Source organism: Nematolebias whitei, chromosome 18 (genome assembly GCF_014905685.2).
Source record: "Nematolebias whitei isolate Nwh7 chromosome 18, NemWhi1, whole genome shotgun sequence".
Lineage (NCBI taxonomy): Eukaryota > Metazoa > Chordata > Actinopteri > Cyprinodontiformes > Rivulidae > Nematolebias > Nematolebias whitei.
The window spans coordinates 11,131,519-11,151,038 of record NC_056515.1 but is presented as its reverse complement, the minus strand read 5'-3'; the positions used below and the strand labels follow the sequence as shown (position 1 = coordinate 11,151,038).

At 39.4% G+C, this 19,520-nt stretch overlaps 2 protein-coding genes across 2 annotated transcripts in view; one reads left to right on the top strand and one right to left on the bottom strand.

Moving 5' to 3' along the window:
* Positions 1 to 19,282, bottom strand: part of cwc27 (CWC27 spliceosome associated cyclophilin) — a 26,310-nt gene extending 7,028 nt beyond the window's left edge. The window contains exons 1-10 of the mRNA XM_037692552.1: positions 19,034 to 19,282; positions 18,333 to 18,429; positions 16,011 to 16,123; positions 15,706 to 15,849; positions 13,541 to 13,639; positions 13,354 to 13,457; positions 12,852 to 12,921; positions 9,902 to 9,981; positions 6,792 to 6,828; positions 6,542 to 6,717 (exon numbers count right to left, since the gene is read on the bottom strand). Of these exons, the coding sequence (XP_037548480.1) occupies positions 6,542 to 6,717; positions 6,792 to 6,828; positions 9,902 to 9,981; positions 12,852 to 12,921; positions 13,354 to 13,457; positions 13,541 to 13,639; positions 15,706 to 15,849; positions 16,011 to 16,123; positions 18,333 to 18,429; positions 19,034 to 19,075 (962 nt within the window). The 5' untranslated portion in view covers positions 19,076 to 19,282. The remainder of the gene's footprint in view (positions 1 to 6,541; positions 6,718 to 6,791; positions 6,829 to 9,901; positions 9,982 to 12,851; positions 12,922 to 13,353; positions 13,458 to 13,540; positions 13,640 to 15,705; positions 15,850 to 16,010; positions 16,124 to 18,332; positions 18,430 to 19,033) is intronic.
* Positions 3,090 to 4,753, top strand: LOC119424274. The gene is made up of 2 exons (XM_037691732.1): positions 3,090 to 3,417; positions 3,711 to 4,753. Exons 1-2 carry the CDS (start codon positions 3,198 to 3,200, stop codon positions 4,616 to 4,618), a joined length of 1,128 nt encoding a protein of 375 aa, XP_037547660.1. The 5' UTR covers positions 3,090 to 3,197; the 3' UTR covers positions 4,619 to 4,753.
* Positions 19,283 to 19,520: the final 238 nt, after the last annotated feature.

The following is a 19,520-nucleotide window of genomic DNA, read 5'->3' as shown; positions in this document are numbered from 1 at the left end:
CCTCAGGACAGCTAAAGACATGATGACCTCTGTGGACCAGCCTGGTCCTCAGGACAGCTAAAGACATGATGACCTCTGTGGACCAGCCTGGTCCTCAGGACAACTAAAGACCTGATCCCCACTGTAGACCAGCCTGGACCTCAGGACAACTAAAGACACAATAATCTCTGTTTAGCAGCCTAAACCTCTGGACAAAGAAAGACCTGTTCACCTCTGTTGACTAACCTAGATCTCAGAACAACCTGATCATCTCTGTGGACCAACCTAGACCTCAGGACAACAAAAGACCTGATCACATCTGTAGAGCAGCCTGGAATTCAGACCAACTAAAGACCCAGTCATCTCTGTGGACCAGCATGGACCGCAGGACAACTAAAGACCAGATCACCACTGTGGACCAGCCTGGACCTAAGGACAGAAAATAGTTGATCACCTCTGTGGATGGCCTGGACCTCAGTACAACTAAAGATCCAATCATCTTTGTGCACCAACCCGGACCTCAGAAAGTATAAAGATCCTATCACCTCAGTAAACCAGTCTGGACTTCGGAACAACTAAAGATCTGACTTACCTCGGTGGACCAGTTTAGACCTCAGGACAAATTAAAACCTGATCCCCACTATGGACCAGCCTGCACCTCTAGACAACTAAAGACCTGATCCCTTATGTGGACCAACCTGGCCTTTTGAATAATTAAAGATCCAATCATCATTGTGGAGAAGCCTGGACCCGTCCAAAGTCATTAAAGGATAAAACAACTTGACTTAAGATAAAGCCTCTTTAAAAAAAGGATGTCTACTATAGACCTTATGCTGTAGATTATTTCTCAATGTTAAAATTTTAAACAAATTTCAACTGTTTTTTTGTTTGTTTGTTTTTTGTTAAGTTTTACAAACCACTACATGCTACCATCCTGGTCTCTAGGAAAAGTGCCACGATTTCAATGGGGACCAAAAATATCATAACTTATTTTTATTCTAACTGAAATTTTGGGTGTTGATGGAGCCTAGGGAAAGCACATACATTAAAAAAATAAAATGGGTCCAAAAATAGATCCTTGGGGAGAACTTACAGGTAAGACCTGAACCAGTCTGATGAGTCTGATACCACAGAGCTCCAGCCAGGAGACCAGAATATTGTGGTCAGCTGTGACAAAGGAAGCTGTCAGGTTTAAAAGCAAAGGAACAACTGAGCCTTCTGAGACTGCAGCTCCTAATAGATCATAAAAATGTTTTAACATGCAGTTTCTGTACTGTGAAGGGCTTTAAAACCAGATAAATATTATTTATAAAGGACTGCAGCTGGAAAAATCTTAATCTTTCCCTTTTTTTTTATTTTTTATAAAAAGATAAGTTTTAGAATTGGCCACAAATTTTGAAGTGAGATGACTCCAAAAAGTAAATCAGTTGTAGTTATCAACCCAATGATTACTTACAGAAAGATTCATTAAATGCCTGCTTATTAAGCATCAACACCATTGTTTTATTGCTTCTCTTGATTGTGTGAATGCTTGTCAAGCATCCTGGTCACATAAGGGCTCTCCTTAAATCTTTTGGGATGACTGATTGCTACATTATCACAGATGTTTTGTCTTCTTTTTGGTACCTGTCCATATCCAGATGTCACTGCTGGATACAGCCTGTTGGACTTGCCGGTCCGTCAGACCTATCAGTAGAGTCCTCGTGTGTCTTGCATTGGGCGCTGTCCTACAGGGGCAGCATGAATGTTGGAAATCTTCATCTGCTTGGACGCACTCCTGTGTCTTCTGGACTGACCACACTTTGGGATGGCTCTACTGAACACCAGACAACCTGGCCAGCCAGACTTTTATCTTGCATAAATTAAACCACCTCAGCTCAAAGACACAAGTGCCGCTGTGCAGAGAAAAGATGTGGAAAGGACAATCTCCAGGTGTCTCAAGGAATCCTACAGGACTGTTTATCTGAACATGAGGGCTGTGTCTTTCTGTCTAAAATAATCTCTGTAAATAGTCACAAACCCTGTGATCTTTTTAATCTTTCAATTCTGTTATAAACCTGTGACACCATTTCCATGGAGGCTTCTTTTAAACTTTGGGACAATAAAAAAAAAATCTGCTGAAACAAAAATCTGCCTTGAGGTTTTCTCATTCAGGTCTCTCTTGTAAATGAGTCCCCGAGGCTCAATGAGATTAACATGTATAAATAAAAGTTGAATGAATGAAAAAATATCAGCCAGTTTTAAATCACTCTACTGTTTTTCAGCTGCTTGAGCCTGACTGTTTTCAGTTTTAATGTTTTTTATTTATTTAAGACCTTTTAAGTCTCCTCTAGATATCCTCCCCCTCTCGTCTTTAAAGGAAACCCTTCACATCACTGGCCCTTGTATTGTTATTGAACTCTTCCGTGTCATCAGGCTGGGTTCCAGCTGCCCTCAAAGCTCAAACATGTGCAGTTGATAATCAATAAGAAAAATCTTGATCAAATTGTTCTTTGTCTTTTCTTCTGCTTTTTTGTAAATTACCTTTACGTCTGATTTTTTAGAAAATGCTGACTTTATCAACTTCAGAGCTTTTACTGACTCAAAATAATGGTAATTGGACTGTACTCATATTGTTCCCGTCTATCTAATAACGACCTTCAAAGTGCTTTACAACACAATCCGTGCCCTCATTTACCTCCACACACACATTCATACAGCTCTCTACTAGATCTGTACAAAGCTAATTGAACAAATCATTCTAAAGAGACTAATCAGTGCTTTAGATCACATTCATACACTGATGGGACACACAACAGAAGCAATGAGGGGTTCAGCGTCTTGTCCAGGGACACTTCAACATGTGACTGCTGGTGGAATTGAACCCCCAACTTGCCCATTGGAGGGCGACTGCTCAAACCACTCAGCCACAGCCCCAAGCATTTGTGAAGAGTTCTCATCTGGTTTTGGATTTTAACTGAGTTCAGTTTGTCTCATCAGAATTCTGAGGCTGTGTTGATTCTTGTTTAAGTTTGTTTTAGTCTATTTTATTGTACCTGTTGTTTTCTTGGTGTGATTTTCAATTTATTTTATCGGTCTTTTGCACGTGACGTCACGCCTATGCTGGGCGCCATATTGGGGGGATTACCGTCGTGAGCAGTACTGATAGCAGCGTAGCTTTTCCGAGTTAGCTTCAGTTCTTTTTCCACCTTAAGCCGAGTGTGCTTTTAAATTCAAAAATGGCTCGTTGGTGTTGCATAAAAGGCTGTTCGAGTAAAACAGGACACTTTGGCATAAAGTTTTTCAGGTTTCCCGTCTATAGAAAAGACCGTGGACAGCAAATGGAAGATCTAAGCAGGAGACGCAGGTTGGCCTGGGTTGCAGCTGTCAGGCGCAAGGAGATCACATTCAATCAGATATCAGCAAACATGCGTGTTTGTTCACTGCATTTTCATAAAGGTAAGCTGATTTTTTATTTAATGCTTTGTTTCTCTATTATTCTGTGATGCTACAGTTATCTATAAGTACTTTATTTATATCCTATTTATATACAAGACGTACTTAAATAAACGAATAATGAACTAGGTCTGAAAACAGAGCTAAGTCAGATTTAGACTAAAAATACTGTCTAAGTCTGAACTAAACCAGGGCTAAAATAGCAATAAGCCAGAACAACTAGCAGGATTTAAGATCTGTCTTGACATATCACAGCTGTCATCTGTCATTCATCTGTCATCTCTATGTGATTGCAGGTCAGCCAGCTTATGAGATGATGGAAAGTGATGCGGACTGGGCTCCATCTCTACGTCTGGGTCACACTGACGTTAAACCGACTGACGCAGCACGCTATGCAAGACGACGTAAACGAGACCAGCAACGTAACAGCACATCACAGGAAGCTGAGTTAGTGGCGCAGCAGGATGTAGACGTTTGTGGCCATCATGTCCTGGAGGAGGCTGATCTGTTTGCTGAGGTGCAGCTGGAATGCGTTTCAGATCCGACTGATGAATCTGAACAGATTGCTGAACAGGGGACTGTCATCCCTGAATGTGAAGCATGTGCCCTTAAGTCGGCAGAAATAAATAGACTCAGAGAAGAAAATGGAGAACTGAGGCAGCAGGTGAACAGAGTTACTTGCTTTGAAATTTTTACAGAGAGACCATCTAATGTCAAAGCCCGGGCCCAGATGTTTTCAAGTTATAAGCACAACCACACCATGAAGTACCTGATAGGAATTACACCCAGAGGAGCCATCTGTTTTTTGTCCAAAGGATGGGGGGGGCGTACAAGTGACAAGCATATCACACTTAATAGTGGATTTCTTGATAAATTGTTGCCAGGGGACATTGTTTTGGCTGACAGAGGTTTTGATATTCAAGAACATGTTGGGATGTTGTGTGCTGAGGTGAAACTCCCTGCTTTTACAAAAGGCATGTGTCAGCTAGATGCAAAAAACGTGGAGGAAACTAGAAAAATAGCACATCTGAGAATCCATGTTGAAAGGGTGATTGGAAATGTATGTCAAAAGTATAAGATCTTGTCAGGTACAATGCCAATCTCTCTGATACTGCCATGTGAGTGTGAGGATGTAACGCTTTTAGATAAAGTGGTTACAGTGTGTTGTGCATTTACAAATCTTTGCCCAACTGTAATTAAATAATGTGACAGTTACTGTAAATGATTTATGACACAATGAAATGAAATAAACATACAAAATGTTCAACTGTTGTCATAAGATTTACATCCACATATTGAATTTTGGTGGTTCTTAATTGTTACCTGTCGTGATGCAGAACAAAGGTTAAAAAAATGTAACATATCAAATATATCTTGCATAAAAATAAAATTACAAAAGCTTCTCATTTGTTCAAGCCATCTTTATTAAGCAAAGTATGTGCCTCACATCTTACTGGTGCATGAAGAACAAAACCATGTCTCTTCCTGTGCAGGTGCAAGCAGATTGCCTGGAATCATCCAGTATGCAGGTCTGCCTGTCACTGTCACTGTCTCTCTGCATCTGACAACTACCTCCAACTTAAACAGCATAGCAGCGACATGTGTGCATGACTCTCCTAAGCCCGCTATACAGGTGCAATGAGCACACAATATAGCCCCAGAAGAATTTAGGATTGCCCAAGGCTTGAGTGGTGCTTCTCGCAAGCGTTGGGAGTGCATCACCTAAAAAAACACACAAAATAGAGTAAAAATTACTTGTAATACAGACTTCAGAGTAAAATGTTCTAACATCATATACAATATATTAAGATTAATGTGTTGCTTTGAGATGTAAATTCATGTTCTGACTGAGATACACAACCTCCACTTATTCTAACCTCACATATTTGTGAAAATGTATGTGTATTTGCTTGGATTTATAGTTAAAGTATGGATTACAGGTAATATACGTATATGTTTATGCAGACACACAAAACTCACATAAATTAATATGTGTGTATATACACACATACCCAACTTGTGTCTTTAAACTAGCAGTGAAGTGACAACATGTGTATAACTTTGACTAAGATGACTAAGATGTTATGTTTAGGGTGTTTTACCTTTGCTGTGACCACAGTGTTGGTGCATCCTTCAGGTTTAAATGAATATAAATCTTGCACCCAACCATTGGTGAACAGCCCATGAGCCTCCAAGGACTTATAGTTCCGAAATTCGTCAAATGTGTAGGCACTGACACCATTTACAAGATAGCAAATAATGTCCATATTTGTTGTTGGTGGAAGTAGCCCTGGTTCGGACGTCCATGCCTTAGCTGCTACCTCGTATGGATCAACGTTGTTAATTGACGTTAACTTCGCCATATAACGGTCTCTGGCTTCAGCGTTGAGTTTATCTCTATACGGCTTCTTCTCATTTTTATATTTACTTTCCATTTTGCAGATGTCATCGTTCTTATCACTGTTTACCACGGACTTTGTTTACCTGAACCGGTATCTGCGTAACCCCCCAATATGGCGACCGGAAGTGCATAAGTCACGTGTCTGCAAAAGACCGATTGATACCCTTGCTAACCCTAACCCTGTTTGTTCTTACCTCCTTGTAGGGAACTGCAGAGTTGCTTTTACACATCCTTTATTCTTTTTCTCCTGATGACTAGAGAATAGTGTTCCTCCCTGTTCTTAGAGCAGCTGAAAGCCTAAACAAAGCAAAGCAACAGTGGGAGAGCAGCGCTCCTCCCTGCAACAATGCCCCCTTTGTCCTGGACTAACACTGTACCTACTAGCCTGTTCTTTGATTCCCTGCCAAGACAAACCACTGTGTTGGGTTACAGGTCTTGTAGCAAAACAGTCTGTGCTTGTGTTTAATATAGTAGTCTGCCTGCATTGTGCTGACAGCACACACACTTACACATGCACACTTGCTGTGGAAGTCTGTGTCTATTCCACAGTCCAGAAGCCCCACCTTTAGGCTTCCCCATTATATTACAAGTGAAACAACAAACTCAAAAGGCTGCGGCACTTGGTGACGAAGTAATGAGCAGGTGGCTCATCTACAAACAGTCTGCCTCCTGATAGAGCAGCACAGAAAATAAAACCAAAAATTAGTGCGAAACATGAACTGGTACCTGCGGCTGCTCTTTCTTCCTCGCTCTTCGTCACTAGGGTCAGTTGCTCTCTCTGCACCTTTTTCTGTCTTCAGTTTTTGACTGATAAGTTCTCTCAGCTTTTCTTTCTTGTCCAAGTCATATTCTTCACCAGCATGCACATCATCCTCAGCGTCATCATCTGCCTCATTGTCCGACTGAAAAATAACAATGAAATTCAAATCAAAGAACTTTAACTGCTGGCTTTGTCTGTGCAAACAGCTTTACTTACATCAGCTTCATCTCCAGGTTTCTGTTGTTTTTTTCTCCTACGAAAAGAGAAAAAAATACTGATAATTGGTAAAAGTAAAAATACCGGACTAAAGAAATGAATAAACAATGCAACCAATCACCCGCCACCTTTCATGCCCAAGTTTGAACTTGAACTCATTAAGATGAAAAAGGACAGAACAGATTAGGTCAAACAATCTAAATAACACTCGGTGCTCGTATAGTCCCCGAGGCTCAATGGGATTAACCTGTATAAATAAAGGTTGAATATGTTGGGAATGCTGCTACAACCACACCAAAACACATCGTGTTTGTAAAGGAGAACTGGCTCTCTAACATTTTCCCTGGTAAAATAGAGGGACAATAAATATTATCATGATGCATACTCAATAATCCAGGTAGAAAAATCTAAAAAAGTAGTCAGGTCATGTGGACAGATTCTTTTTGTTGAAACGTTTCTCGTCTTTTATCCAAAAGACTTCTTCAGTCTGAGGAGCTGTAATAAACTCTGTCTTATAAATAACACCTTCTCATAGTGGATCAACCAGTTTGTTGTTGACATTCAGACCTAGCTGTTCATATGATCAAGGGCCATCAGCCTAACGATGGATCATTAGCACACTGATGGCTGTTTAATATTCACAGGGGGCTGAGTGATACTAGCAATACAGTGCCTTGCGAAAGTATTCGGCCCCCTTGAACTTTTCAACCTTTTGCCACATTTCAGGTTTCAAACATAAAGATATAAAATTTTTATTTTTTCTGAAGAATCAACAACAAGTGGGACACAATCATGAAGTGGAATGAAATTTTTTGGATGTGTCAAAATTTTTTAACAAATAAAAAACTGAAAAGTGGGGCGTGCAATATTATTCGGCCCCTTTACTTTCAGAGCAGCAAACTCACTCCAGAAGTTCAGTGAGGATCTATGAATGATCCAATGTTGTCCCAAATGACTGATGATGATAAATAGAATCCACCTGTGTGTAATCAAGTCTCCGTATAAATGCACCTGCACTGTGATAGTCTCAGGGTTCTGTTCAAAGCCCAGAGAGCATCATGAAGACCAAGGAACACACCAGGCAGGTCCGAGATACTGTTGTGGAGAAGTTTAAAGTCGGATTTGGATACAAAAAGATGTCCCAAGCTTTAAACATCCCAAGGAGCACTGTGCAAGCAATCATATTGAGATGGAAGGAGTATCAGACCACTGCAAATCTACCAAGACCCGGCCGTCCCTCTAAACTTTCATCTGGAACAAGGAGAAGACTGATCAGAGATGCAGCCAAGAGGTCCATGATCACTCTGGATGAACTGCAGAGATCTACAGCTGAGGTGGGAGAGTCTGTCTATAGGACAACAATCAGTCGTACACTGCACAAATCTGGCCTTTATGGAAGAGTGGCAAGAAGAAAGACATTTCTCAAAGATATCCATAAAAAGTGTTGTTTAAAGTTTGTCACAAGCACCTGGGAGACACCAAACATGTGGAAGAAGGTGCTCTGGTCACATGAAACCAAAATCAAACTGTTTGGCAACAATGCAAAATGATATGTTTGGTGTAAAAGCAACACAGCTCATCACCCTGAACACATCATCCCCACTGTCAAACATGGTGGTGGCAGCATCATGGTTTGGGCCTGCTTTTTGTCAGCAGGGACAGGGAAGATGGTCAGAATTGATGGGAAGATGGATGGGGCCAAATACAGGACCATTCTGGAAGAAAACCTGTTTGAGTCTGCAAGAGACCTGAGACTGGGACGGAGATTTATCTTCCAACAAGACAATGATCAAAACATAAAGCCAAATCTACAATAGAATGGTTCACAAATAAATGTATCCAGGTGTTGGAATGGCCAAGTCAAAGTCCAGACCTGAATCCAATCGAGAATCTGTGGAAAGAGCTGAAGACTGCTGTTCACAAACGCTCTCCATCCAACCTCACTGAGCTCGAGCTGTTTTGCAAAGAATGGGCAGAATTTCAGTGTCTCCATGTTCAAAACTGATAGAGACAAACCCCAAGAGACTTGCAGCTGGAACTGCAGCAAAAGGCGGCGCTACAAAGTATTAACGCAAGGGGGCCGAATAATATTGCACGCCCCACTTTTCAGTTTTTTATTTGTTAAAAAAGTTTGACACATCCAATAAATTTCATTCCACTTCATGATTTTGTCCCACTTGTTGATTCTTCACAAAAAATTAAAATTTAATATCTTTATGTTTGAAGCCTGAAATGTGGCAAAAGGTTGAAAAGTTCAAGGGGGCCGAATACTTTCACAAGGCACTGTAACAGCATTGTAAGAGGGGGACAGTTGAACCCGGAGGCCTCCACCCCTGTTTAATGATGAACAATTTCTTTTCTCAAAGATGGCCTCCTTTACTCCTCTCTCAAACCATTGTTCCTCTCTGTCAAGGATGTGCACATCTTCATCCCTGAAAGAGTGACCGATGGCCTGGAGATGAGTGTAGACCGCAGAGTCCTGGCCTGATGATGTTGATCTTCTGTGCTGGTCCATCCTTTTGGCCAGTGGCTGTGTAGTTTCCCCGATGTAAGACTGATCACAGCCCTCCTGACACTGAACAGCATACACAATATTACTCTGTTTGTGCCGGGGGACTGGATCTTTGGGATGAACCAGTCTTTGCCGTAATGTATTTTGGGGTTTAAAAGCCACTGGGACGTTATGTTTAGAAAATAAACGTCTCAGTTTCTCTGATACTCCCTCAACATATGGAATGACCACTGGTCTGGGTCTGGGTTCCTCTTTTTCACCTGTTGGCTGACTGGAGTCCTGTTTGTGTTTCTTCTCTGCTTTCAGGAAGGCCCAGTTAGGATATCCACATTGCTCTAGAGCCTGTCTTGTGTAGGATTTCTCCTTCTGCCTGGCTCCTGAGTTAGTGGGGACGCTGTCTGCTCTGTGGTACAGAGTCCTGAAGACTCCTAACTTGTGTGACAAAGGGTGATGGGAGTCAAGTCTTTTAGATAAAAGATGAAACGTTTTAACAAGAAGAATTCGTCCAGAGGACCTGATTTAACTTTTTTAGATGAACAATAAATAAATTATTGCACTGTGGCTTCGGCGGCAGGCATCACTCTGTTAGAGCTCATACTTATCAACAGCTGGAACAGAACTCAGTCTGGGATCATCTTTCAACAGGTCATGACTGCTTTTGCTTTTTCCCTTAAATGTCTGAAGGAAGAAATAAGAAAAATGAGAAGAGTTCTTTTTATATTTTTAGGTCTTTCAAACTTGCTCCACTTAATAGGACACATCGAAAACAGCTAACTTCATTTCCAACTTAAAAAATGAAATGAGCAACATACCGATAAATCCACACATTGTCTTTAATTTTATAAAAACGTGATGGAATAATTGTATCCAAAATATGACCAGAAAAAAAAACATATCTTTACACAAATTATTCTGATCAAATTACAACACAGTGGACATTATAGACAAAAGTAGCTGTAATTATTAGTAGCTATGTTTACATGCGCAAAATTCTTTGATCAAATTGAAATGTATTCAGATTAAATAATCCTAATGTATCGTTTACATGTGCACAATCCGTTCACGACGAGCGTTTACATGCACCAGGCTTTTATTCTGAATAGAAGTACTGACATGCGCAGAGTGGTAGCTCTCCTGAAAAAAAAAAAAAAAAAAAAACACAGAAGAAGAAGTTCTATTTCCGGGATGAACGTAAACAAACCTGAGCGCCCAAAATGGACCCATGACAGGTTTTAATGACGGTGGAGACGTTACTGCACTCCCTGACTGAGCTACAAGTAATACAGATCATTTTGAGCTCTTTCAAATTTTCTAGTAGAAATGTTGTGTCACTCACCGACCAGTTTTACTTCCCCGACATATTAGCGTCTAGCCAAGCGGAAATACGTGAAGTATACATAGGTTGCACTTGCGCAGTCAGGTCAGTTCTCCACAATCAGAATAAAATGATCAGATTAAATGGTAAATGGACTGTACTTATATAGGGCTTTCTATCTTATCGAGATACTCAAAGCACTTTACACTACAATCTGTGCCTCATTTACCCATTCATGCAGCTCTATACTAGATCTCTACAAAGCTAATTGAACAAATCATTCTAAAGAGACTAATCAGTTCTTTATCACATTCAAACACTGATGGGACACACATCAGAGGCTATGAGGGGTTCAGTATTTTGCCCAGGGACACTTCGACATGTGACTGCTGGTGGATTCGAACCCCCAACTCTTGCATTGGAGGACGACTGCTCTAACCACTCAGCCACAGCCGCCCCCAGATTAAGTGTTTACATGCACGTTGTTCAGATTATGAATCGGCATAAACCACCCGTCTCATTCTGATTACAAATTCATTCAAATCGAGCTGAATCAACAAAGAATAATCCGAATAAGACATTTACATGACGCATTTTTATTCTGAATGGACGTTTAATCCGATTACTTATGTGTAAGCCTGTCACAATAACAAATTTTGCTGGGCAATTAATTGTCTCAGAAATTATTGCGATAAACGATAATATTGTTTGAAATTTGACAATAATTAGTAATTATTGTTAAATTTAAGTAGAATTGTTAGTAAATTTGCATGTGTAGTACCCTTTTTTGACCACGGATTGCAGTATAAGACCGTTTGAATCGAAGGGTGGATAGTGAGGGAACGAGCAGTGTGTCTCTAACAAAAATGGGAGGGAGGCCCCTTGACATGACATGGGCCGTCTCTCCTTCCTTTTTTTTCGGTTCTCAAAATGGCGGCCGCGCGGTGTGGTTTGAGCTCTTTAGAATAGCATTTGTCACACGAAGCTTTTAATAAAAAATCAGTAAACAAGTTCTCAGCTTCTTGTTTCAAAGAAAAACAACTTTTTACACAAAGGCACGAGTTTCAACTGTGAATTTTGGAGCTTCGACAAGACGGAGCTTTTTTTCCCCGAGGTCGGCCTGTCAGTTTAGTTTGTAACTTAGTTTCTCAGCTTAGCTGCTTTTAACGATCCAATAACGTGATTTGGGATGGTTAAAATGTATTTTAAAGAATAAAGAGAAAGGGAGGGGTCAGTGAAGAGCACAGGAGTTGAACCTTTTGTCATCCAGTGTCTTCAGTAGAAAGAGAGACACAAAGAAAAGATAAAGCCGATAAATGAAAATGAGGTTGATCATTTTCATTTATAATGCGATTAATTGATTTATTGTTTATTGTGACAGGCCTACTTATGTCCATATAAATGTGGCTAATGTTGAGTAACCTGTTGGGAGAACTGTGCAGTGATGAACAGAACCAGACCTGTTTTCATGCAGTGGCCCCTGAGGGCCTGGATCAGGGGCATCAAATCAAATTTTCAGCCCAGTCCTTTAAGCTCAGAGATTTTTACTGATTCTTCAAGTCATTTGATGAGATATGGACTGCACATTGAAAGTCTCTTAACATGGAAAAAGTTCCAGCTTTTCATAGAGTGGTGAACCTCTGCCCATCTTTACGTCCAAAAGGTTCAGTCAGTTAACCTGATTTGTTGCATCGAGCTCCTGCAGCTGTTTCTTTTTAGTATCACACATTTTTGTTGCTTGTTTCTTCAGATGTGTTGTCACCATCAAAACCAAAACCTACGTATTAAAAAGAGACTTGTACAATTTCTTATTTCAACACTTAATCTATTTGCAGTATAGAGAAATGGGTTTATAAGATTTGAAAATGATTGTGTTCCGTTTTAATTTATTTACTACACAACGTCCCACCGTTTTTGGAATTCGTGTCGTATTTATAACTTTGGTATTTATGTTGTAATTTAGTAAAAAAAAAAAAAAAAAAAAAAAACAAGTTTGTAAAAAGGACAAAATGTTCATTTAGATGTCTGTAAACTCTTAAAGCTGTCGTGAACAATTTCAAAAATTTAGTTTAGAGTGTTGTTTTTGAACTAGTTCAGAATCATTCACGAAGAAAGATCAGAAATTCTCTGTAGTTTAGATAAATTAAAAGTGACTGACAGAAGGAAGAAAGGCAGAGCTGGACAAAAAAGATCATCTTTAGGAAAAAATAAAACACTAGTTAAAAATTACAACCTGGCTAACTTGATTCACCATCTCCTCTTCTTCTTCAGCTTCTTCTCCAAATGATAAAAGACTGAAGTTCCTGCAAAAGTCAACGTGTTTATGGTGTTTGTGCAACAACAAAACAGAAAAATAAAAAATAAACTTGAATAATAATCTGTATGACGTTCTAAATCAATGCAAAATTATTTCTTTAATCTTTGTTTTTCCTCACAATCCGTAATATTTAATAAATATGTTAAAACATGATTATTATACCAAGTAACTCATAGGTATCTTTACTAAGTAAACAATATATTTTTTATAAGTGATCGTTTAATTTGAGCTCAAGATGTTTTTAATATTGCTGGAGATAACACAACTGAAAAACAAATTATGGTAAATAAAAACAAACATATTAAACAACAAATCTTCAAAGAGTTCCAAGCTTGCAGAAGCTGCTTCACTGACTTTGTAACAAAACAAACAACAAAACAAACAAACAAAAAAAGAATAACAAAGTGTGAACACTCACTTTGTGGCTTTTGACTGGGACTTCTTCGCCTCCTCCTTGTCTTTTTCCTTTCTTCCTTTCTTTGTTTCACGAGGTACGATGTCATCAAAAGGAGAATGAAGCACCTCAAGTCACAAACAGAAGAAACCAATAAAACTGATGAACACACAGACTAGTAAACACGTGAAATGATGTTAAGTACAAATACCTCGGTGGTTCTGATCTTGTGAGGATTCAGTGGTCTTTCATCAGCATCACATTCAACTTCTGCTAATCTGAGCAGATTATAAATCGTGTCTCCTGTCACCTGAATTACATGTGAGAAAAACAAACAAACAAACAAACATCTTGTTGAATGAATTTTAACACAATCCTGTTAACATCCTAACAACAGAAACATTTATTAAATACTGAAGCAATTTTCAAAGAAGTGGTCCATCGATGTCCCCCATCGCTAGATTAAATTAGATAGGGGTGGTAGATTTACTTCTTTCATTTTAAATTTGATGTGGTAACCCAAGTCAGTACCTCATTTATTTTCACTTATTATTTTATTGAACTTATCAAGCTCACAACATGCACAGCTGGACGGACAATATTTCCAGTTTGCTTTCTTCGCTTCATGATGGGTGACAACAAACCTGCTTGAGGTCCGCCTAAACGTTTCTCCAGCAAATGTCTTTGCCAGAACTATTCAGCTAAACTGCTCAGGGGGCCACAGTTATTGAAAGTCAGCAGCTCAGGGGCCGGACATCCAGCAATTTAAGTCATTATGTAAATAAACCAAGTATTAAAGTCATTATGTAAATAAACCAAGTACTAAAGTCATTATGTAAATAAACCAAGTATTAAAGTCATTATGTAAATAAACCAAGTATTAAAGTCATTATGTAAATAAACTAAGTATTAAAGTCATTATGTAAATAAACCAAGTATTAAAGTCATTATGTAAATAAACCAAGTATTAAAGTCATTATGTACATAAACCAAGTATTACAACGACCTATTACTTTTTAAATTTGTTTACTTTGTTGCATTGAATCATAAATGCAACAAACAGAACCTCTGAATCTGAATCCAAAACCCAAACCCAGCCCACCCCCCCAGCCCCAATTTTTTAAAAATTTTATTAATTAAGTCAATGGTGGGCCGGATCGAAGTCACCCGGCCTGCGGGCTGCCAGTTGAATAGCCCTGGTCTAGAGTAATATATATGTTTGAGATGCAACTGTAAAATAATACCGTAACATAATGTATTATTAAATAAATGTAGGATTGCAAAGTGCTGGTGTAATAAAAAAAAAAACAAAGCAACTAGACTTCTATTTTGTAGCTGATGACATTTCGCTTCCAGCCCGTGGAGCTTTCTCAACTCAGAACTGGAGTGTGGAGTTCCAAACTCTCGGCCCAGTTTAAACTATGGCATTTCAGAGTCAATTAGTTTTTCTGGTGCAGTTCAACTGCCTGTTGCTAGACAGCCATCTTAGATTTTGATATAGCAACCCAATTTTCATCAGTGACCTGTCCTATACGTAGATGCAGCCACAAACTAAAATGGAAGTTGGTACCTCCATTATTTTACAAGTTATCATGTTCATAAGACAGACAGGCAGACGGGGTATTTCCAATTGTCTCTGCGGCAGGGGGACAAAAACAAACAGAAAACTTGTGAACATGAAAACAATAATAGTATGAATGCTGATTCAGCAGATTTTCTTTGTTCAGATGTTAAATTTTTAATCTCGTGTCTGACTGCAGGTCCAAATTTCTCTGCACAGAGTGACACCAAGAGGAGGGAAGCCAGGACAGCCTGCAATAAAATAATGTCTCAAAAAGCTATACCATTTAAAATAAATGACCATAAACAAAACAAAAAAGGTAAAAAGATCATTTAATTTCATTCTGGTGGCGCAGTTGTTAGAGCTGCCAGTGAGAAGGTTGTCGGATTCTATCCCAGTCAGGGCCTTTCTGGGTAGTTTCCATGTTCTCTCCGTGCATGCATGGGCTTTCTCCAGTTTCCTCCCACAGACCAAAAACATGCATGTTAGGCTGATTGGTAACTCTAAATTCTCTCTAGGTGAGTGAGAGACTGAATGGTTGTTTGTCTCGTTTGTCCCTGTGATGGACTGGAGACCTGTCCAGGGTGTACTCTGCCTCTCACACAGTGCTGCTGGACATGGGCACCAGTGACCCCTCATGACCCAGAGGAAGGAAGAAGCAGGTAAAGATACTGGATGGATGGAAGATCATTTAATTGAAATAGAACAACCAGATGGGGTCCAGACTAAATTTGTGTCTGGAGCCAGACTGTGGTCTGCCACATGAGGAACTCTAGTTTATGGACAATAAAAATCTCTTAACTATTCAGATTTACCTTTCCAAATATTGTGTGCTTGTTATTGAGCTCATCTGCTCGCCCCAACGTGAAGAAAAACTGACTGCCATTGTCATGTGTTCCAGCGTTTGCCATGGCAACCAAACCCCTCCGAATGAAGCGCAGCCTGGAATGAAACTCATCCTGGAAGTTTGAATAAAAAAAGGAGTTTTAACAAGAAATGCACTGCAGTTTCTGTTATATTTGCTTTAACATTTACATTTTTACTTCTGGTTGTGTTATTTAACACTAATAATTAAAAATATATATATGTAGATTGAAAAAAAGAGGTAAGGAAGTTTTACTTTGAAAGGACGGCCGTAGATGGACTCTCCACCTAGCCCCGTTCCAGATGGATCTCCTCCTTGAATGATAAAATCCTGCACCACTCTGTGGAAAATTGTGCCATCATAATAACCTAAAGTGTGGAGAAACATTTTAAAGCAGTTAGACAAGACTTTATCTTAAAGTCTTGTTCTTTCAAAATAATTCTCAAAAACCAAGTTTCTAAAAATAATAAAATAAATAAAGACGTAACTTTGCTCTTGATCAGTGATGGGGGATGTAAAGGTCATGGATGTTTTTCACTTACTAATGTCAAATGTTACAGAACCATGTGTGTGTGTTAAAATGAACAAAGTCCATGCTCAGTAATCCAGGTATACAATCCAACAATTTTCAGTCAGGTCATCTGGACAGTTTCTTTGTTTCTGGTGAAACGTTTCACCTTCCATCCAGAAGGCTTCATCAGTCAAGAAAACACCCAACACAAAACTGATTCTTCCCCCAACAGCTTACTCCAAAGTGGAACAAACCAGTTATGTTGGTGCTACAATGGTGTCTTTGGCACGCCCCCTCCTCTGGTGCCGGCCCTCTTCTTTGTCGACAGTCATGTCAAACTGATTCAAAACCAACAAAGTCCATGCTCAATACCTGTATACCTGGATTATTGAGCATGGACTTTGTTGGTTTTGAACCAGTTTGAACTAATACACAAATAAATACACAAATAAACAAATACAGCTGTGTGGTATTTGTGTTTTGTTTGATAGCGTTGTTTTTTTTCTTCTTCTCTAAATACATTAACTGAAGCTGTAATGGTGTTTTGAAAGTGTTTTACATAAACAGCTGTTGTTCATTATTTTTGCAACAGAATCTCTGATTGCACAGCGCTCTTTCCCCGTTTTAATCGGACTGTTCAATTTGCCACATAATTGCTGCCGAGGTTTTAGTCATTATGTAAAGAAAAAACTTAATCTTTCTCCCAAATCCCATGCATCATTTATAGTTTTATTTAAAGTGTTGTTCTTAGTGTAAATGTTATTTCTCTATGTGTCTATCCTCTTCCTTGACTTTCAGCATCTTTTAATTTTTACTCATTAAAAAGGGTCTCCTTTGCATCAAGGGCCCCTGTCCAGGCATCTTCATGGTACATTTAACTACTTATGGTTTAACTTTTGACATGCATCAAACAAAGCTTTGGATTTGGTCAGCTGGTCCCTCAACGCAGTTGATAAAAATGTTTCCACCAGACAACAGGGTGATGGAGAGCCCTTATGCCCTGAACGGACCCTAGCAGCTGGGTACGTCATGGATTCCTGGAATGAGTGGAAGATGGTGTGCATATCTGTTCTGTCAGTGGAGGACAGAGAAGATGTGCACAATATTGGATTTATGATAATAGGGGTTCTGCTTTTTGGAATTGGTGGATACCTAGGATAACAACCAATTAGGAAGACATTGGCAGCAGTTTTGGCCATGGTAAAGCTACCAGCCTTATGTGAAGGACTAATCCGTGTCTTGAGCTCTCAAACTCATGCTTACCGAGCTCAACCGAAAGCTGGGTACAATTTCTGAGAATCGTAAGCCACTTGCGGCTCCTGGAACTCACCAGCATGAAGGATTCAGTCTTGGAGAACGTTAAATCTAGCACGGACCGGCTGGAATGTCCACTAATTCTGGCTGTTTGGATTTGCCATTGAGTTGTACCAGCAGAACTTAAAGGCAGACAGAAAACAGAGACTGGCAGCCCACACAATTATTCTTTATCTGAATTTGGCCTCCCCGCTGGCCTTGGACAGGTCAACTTGTCTCAAATTGTTCCTGGAGGATATGTATCTAGAAGCTCACTGTACCATCCTATCAGAACTTTGGAACTCTGGAGTGTTTATGGATAACTCACCGGTCCACTCTTTAGTGACGATACACTAATATTTTTAGAGAATCCCATTACATCTGTCCACCTCTATGCTCAAATGTATTATGATGTCATTGTATAATTATGATGTCATTGTATAATGCAGCTTTATGTTGCAAGGTCTTTTTTTTTCATCTTTCACACTGTTTCCCAGCCAGGAAATGGTGTGAGACATGATTTTTTTTTTTGGCTTCCTCCACCCTCGTGCTCTCGTTTTCTCATCTGCCTGTATGTTGTATGAAACAGATCTCTCTTGTAAACGAGTCTTCGAGGCTCAATGGGAACTAACCTGTATAAATAAAGGTCTAATAAAAAAAAAGCATCTAAAACATAGACAGCAGCACGGTGGCGTATAGACATATAGATGTGTTTTTTCTTGGACCACTAGGGTTTTTGGCATCAGTTTAATTACCCGGCAGTAAATTCTTACCTTCCATACACAGCTGCACAAAGTTTCTGCAAGCTTTAGGAGCCTCCTTCGACCACAGCTCAATGTCAATGTCCCCTGCTGTAGTCTTCATCAGGACCTGAGGAAGAAATTGGGGAATGGTGGCACAGAAGTTAGAGAAGGTGGGCCGCTGATCCAGCCGGTCGAAGCAGATGGCCGCTTGTCCTGAGCCTGGTTCTGCTGGAGATCTTTCTGTTAAAAGGGAGATTTTCCTTTCCACTGTTGCCATTGTGCTTGCTCAGGATGGAAAACTGTGACGAAGTGAAGATTCAACGAGTCTGCTGGCTTCCTTCACCTCAGTCTGGTCTCTAACTTTATCTCCCAGTTGTTCAACCTGTGCTGTACCTCTGATGATCTCATTCCTAATCTGATCCATCAACTTCTTCAGCTCTGCCACTTCCAGTTCTTTCTCCTGTCTTTTTGTTTATATGTCTCTGTCTCCAAATTGTACAACATAGCTGTCTCACCACTGTCTTGTAACCCTTTCCTTTTACCTTTTTCTATGAAGACATAGGCGTAAAAGCTGTAAATTAACACGAATATATTTCTACATAATTATTTACCCTATACCATGCTGTTATTAACAAAACGCACAAAAATTTAAGAACTCTACTGGTAAATAAAATATTAAATTATCTCGTCGAAAATGTAAATAAAAGATAAATTGAAATAAACGTACTCACCTTTCCACTTGTTGGTGGCTCTTGAATGTATATGTTGCTCATTTTGCAGCTGAGCTTTTGCTTTTGTAAGGATAAACAAACGTATATTTCACACCTTTAAACACTTGAACTCACTACAACACAAACAAAAAAGACTTCTATGAATCTTTAAAACAACTCCTGCTTTCCGAAATAAAACAAATTTCACACTCTCTTTTTCTCAGCAGTTAGCCTGCCATGTTAGCGGGTTGTTTACCTCCGAGTGTCTAAACAGATATATTTGTTTTGCTGTCTTGTAATGTAACAAATCTATTTAATTTTATAACTTTATTTACTAACTCAGTTGAATGTGTTCATTTGCGCGTCAATCTTTAGAAATACTACTAATAAACAAGTGAAGCAGGTTGAACCCCCCCAAAATTTGAAATTGGTTTCGTCCAAGTGTTTTGTCAAAACAGTCCCGTAGAAACAAATATGTGAATTTTGATTCCTCAAAACTATCAGTGTA

What these genes read in the sequence shown, in the direction of transcription:
- LOC119424274 (XM_037691732.1), top strand. Translation starts at nt 3,198, where the DNA reads ATGGCTCGTTGGTGTTGCATAAAAGGCTGTTCGAGTAAAACAGGACAC. An exon ending in TTCACTGCATTTTCATAAAG is followed by an intron (nt 3,418 to 3,710) that starts GTAAGCTGATTT and finishes ATGTGATTGCAG; the next exon opens with GTCAGCCAGCTTATGAGATG.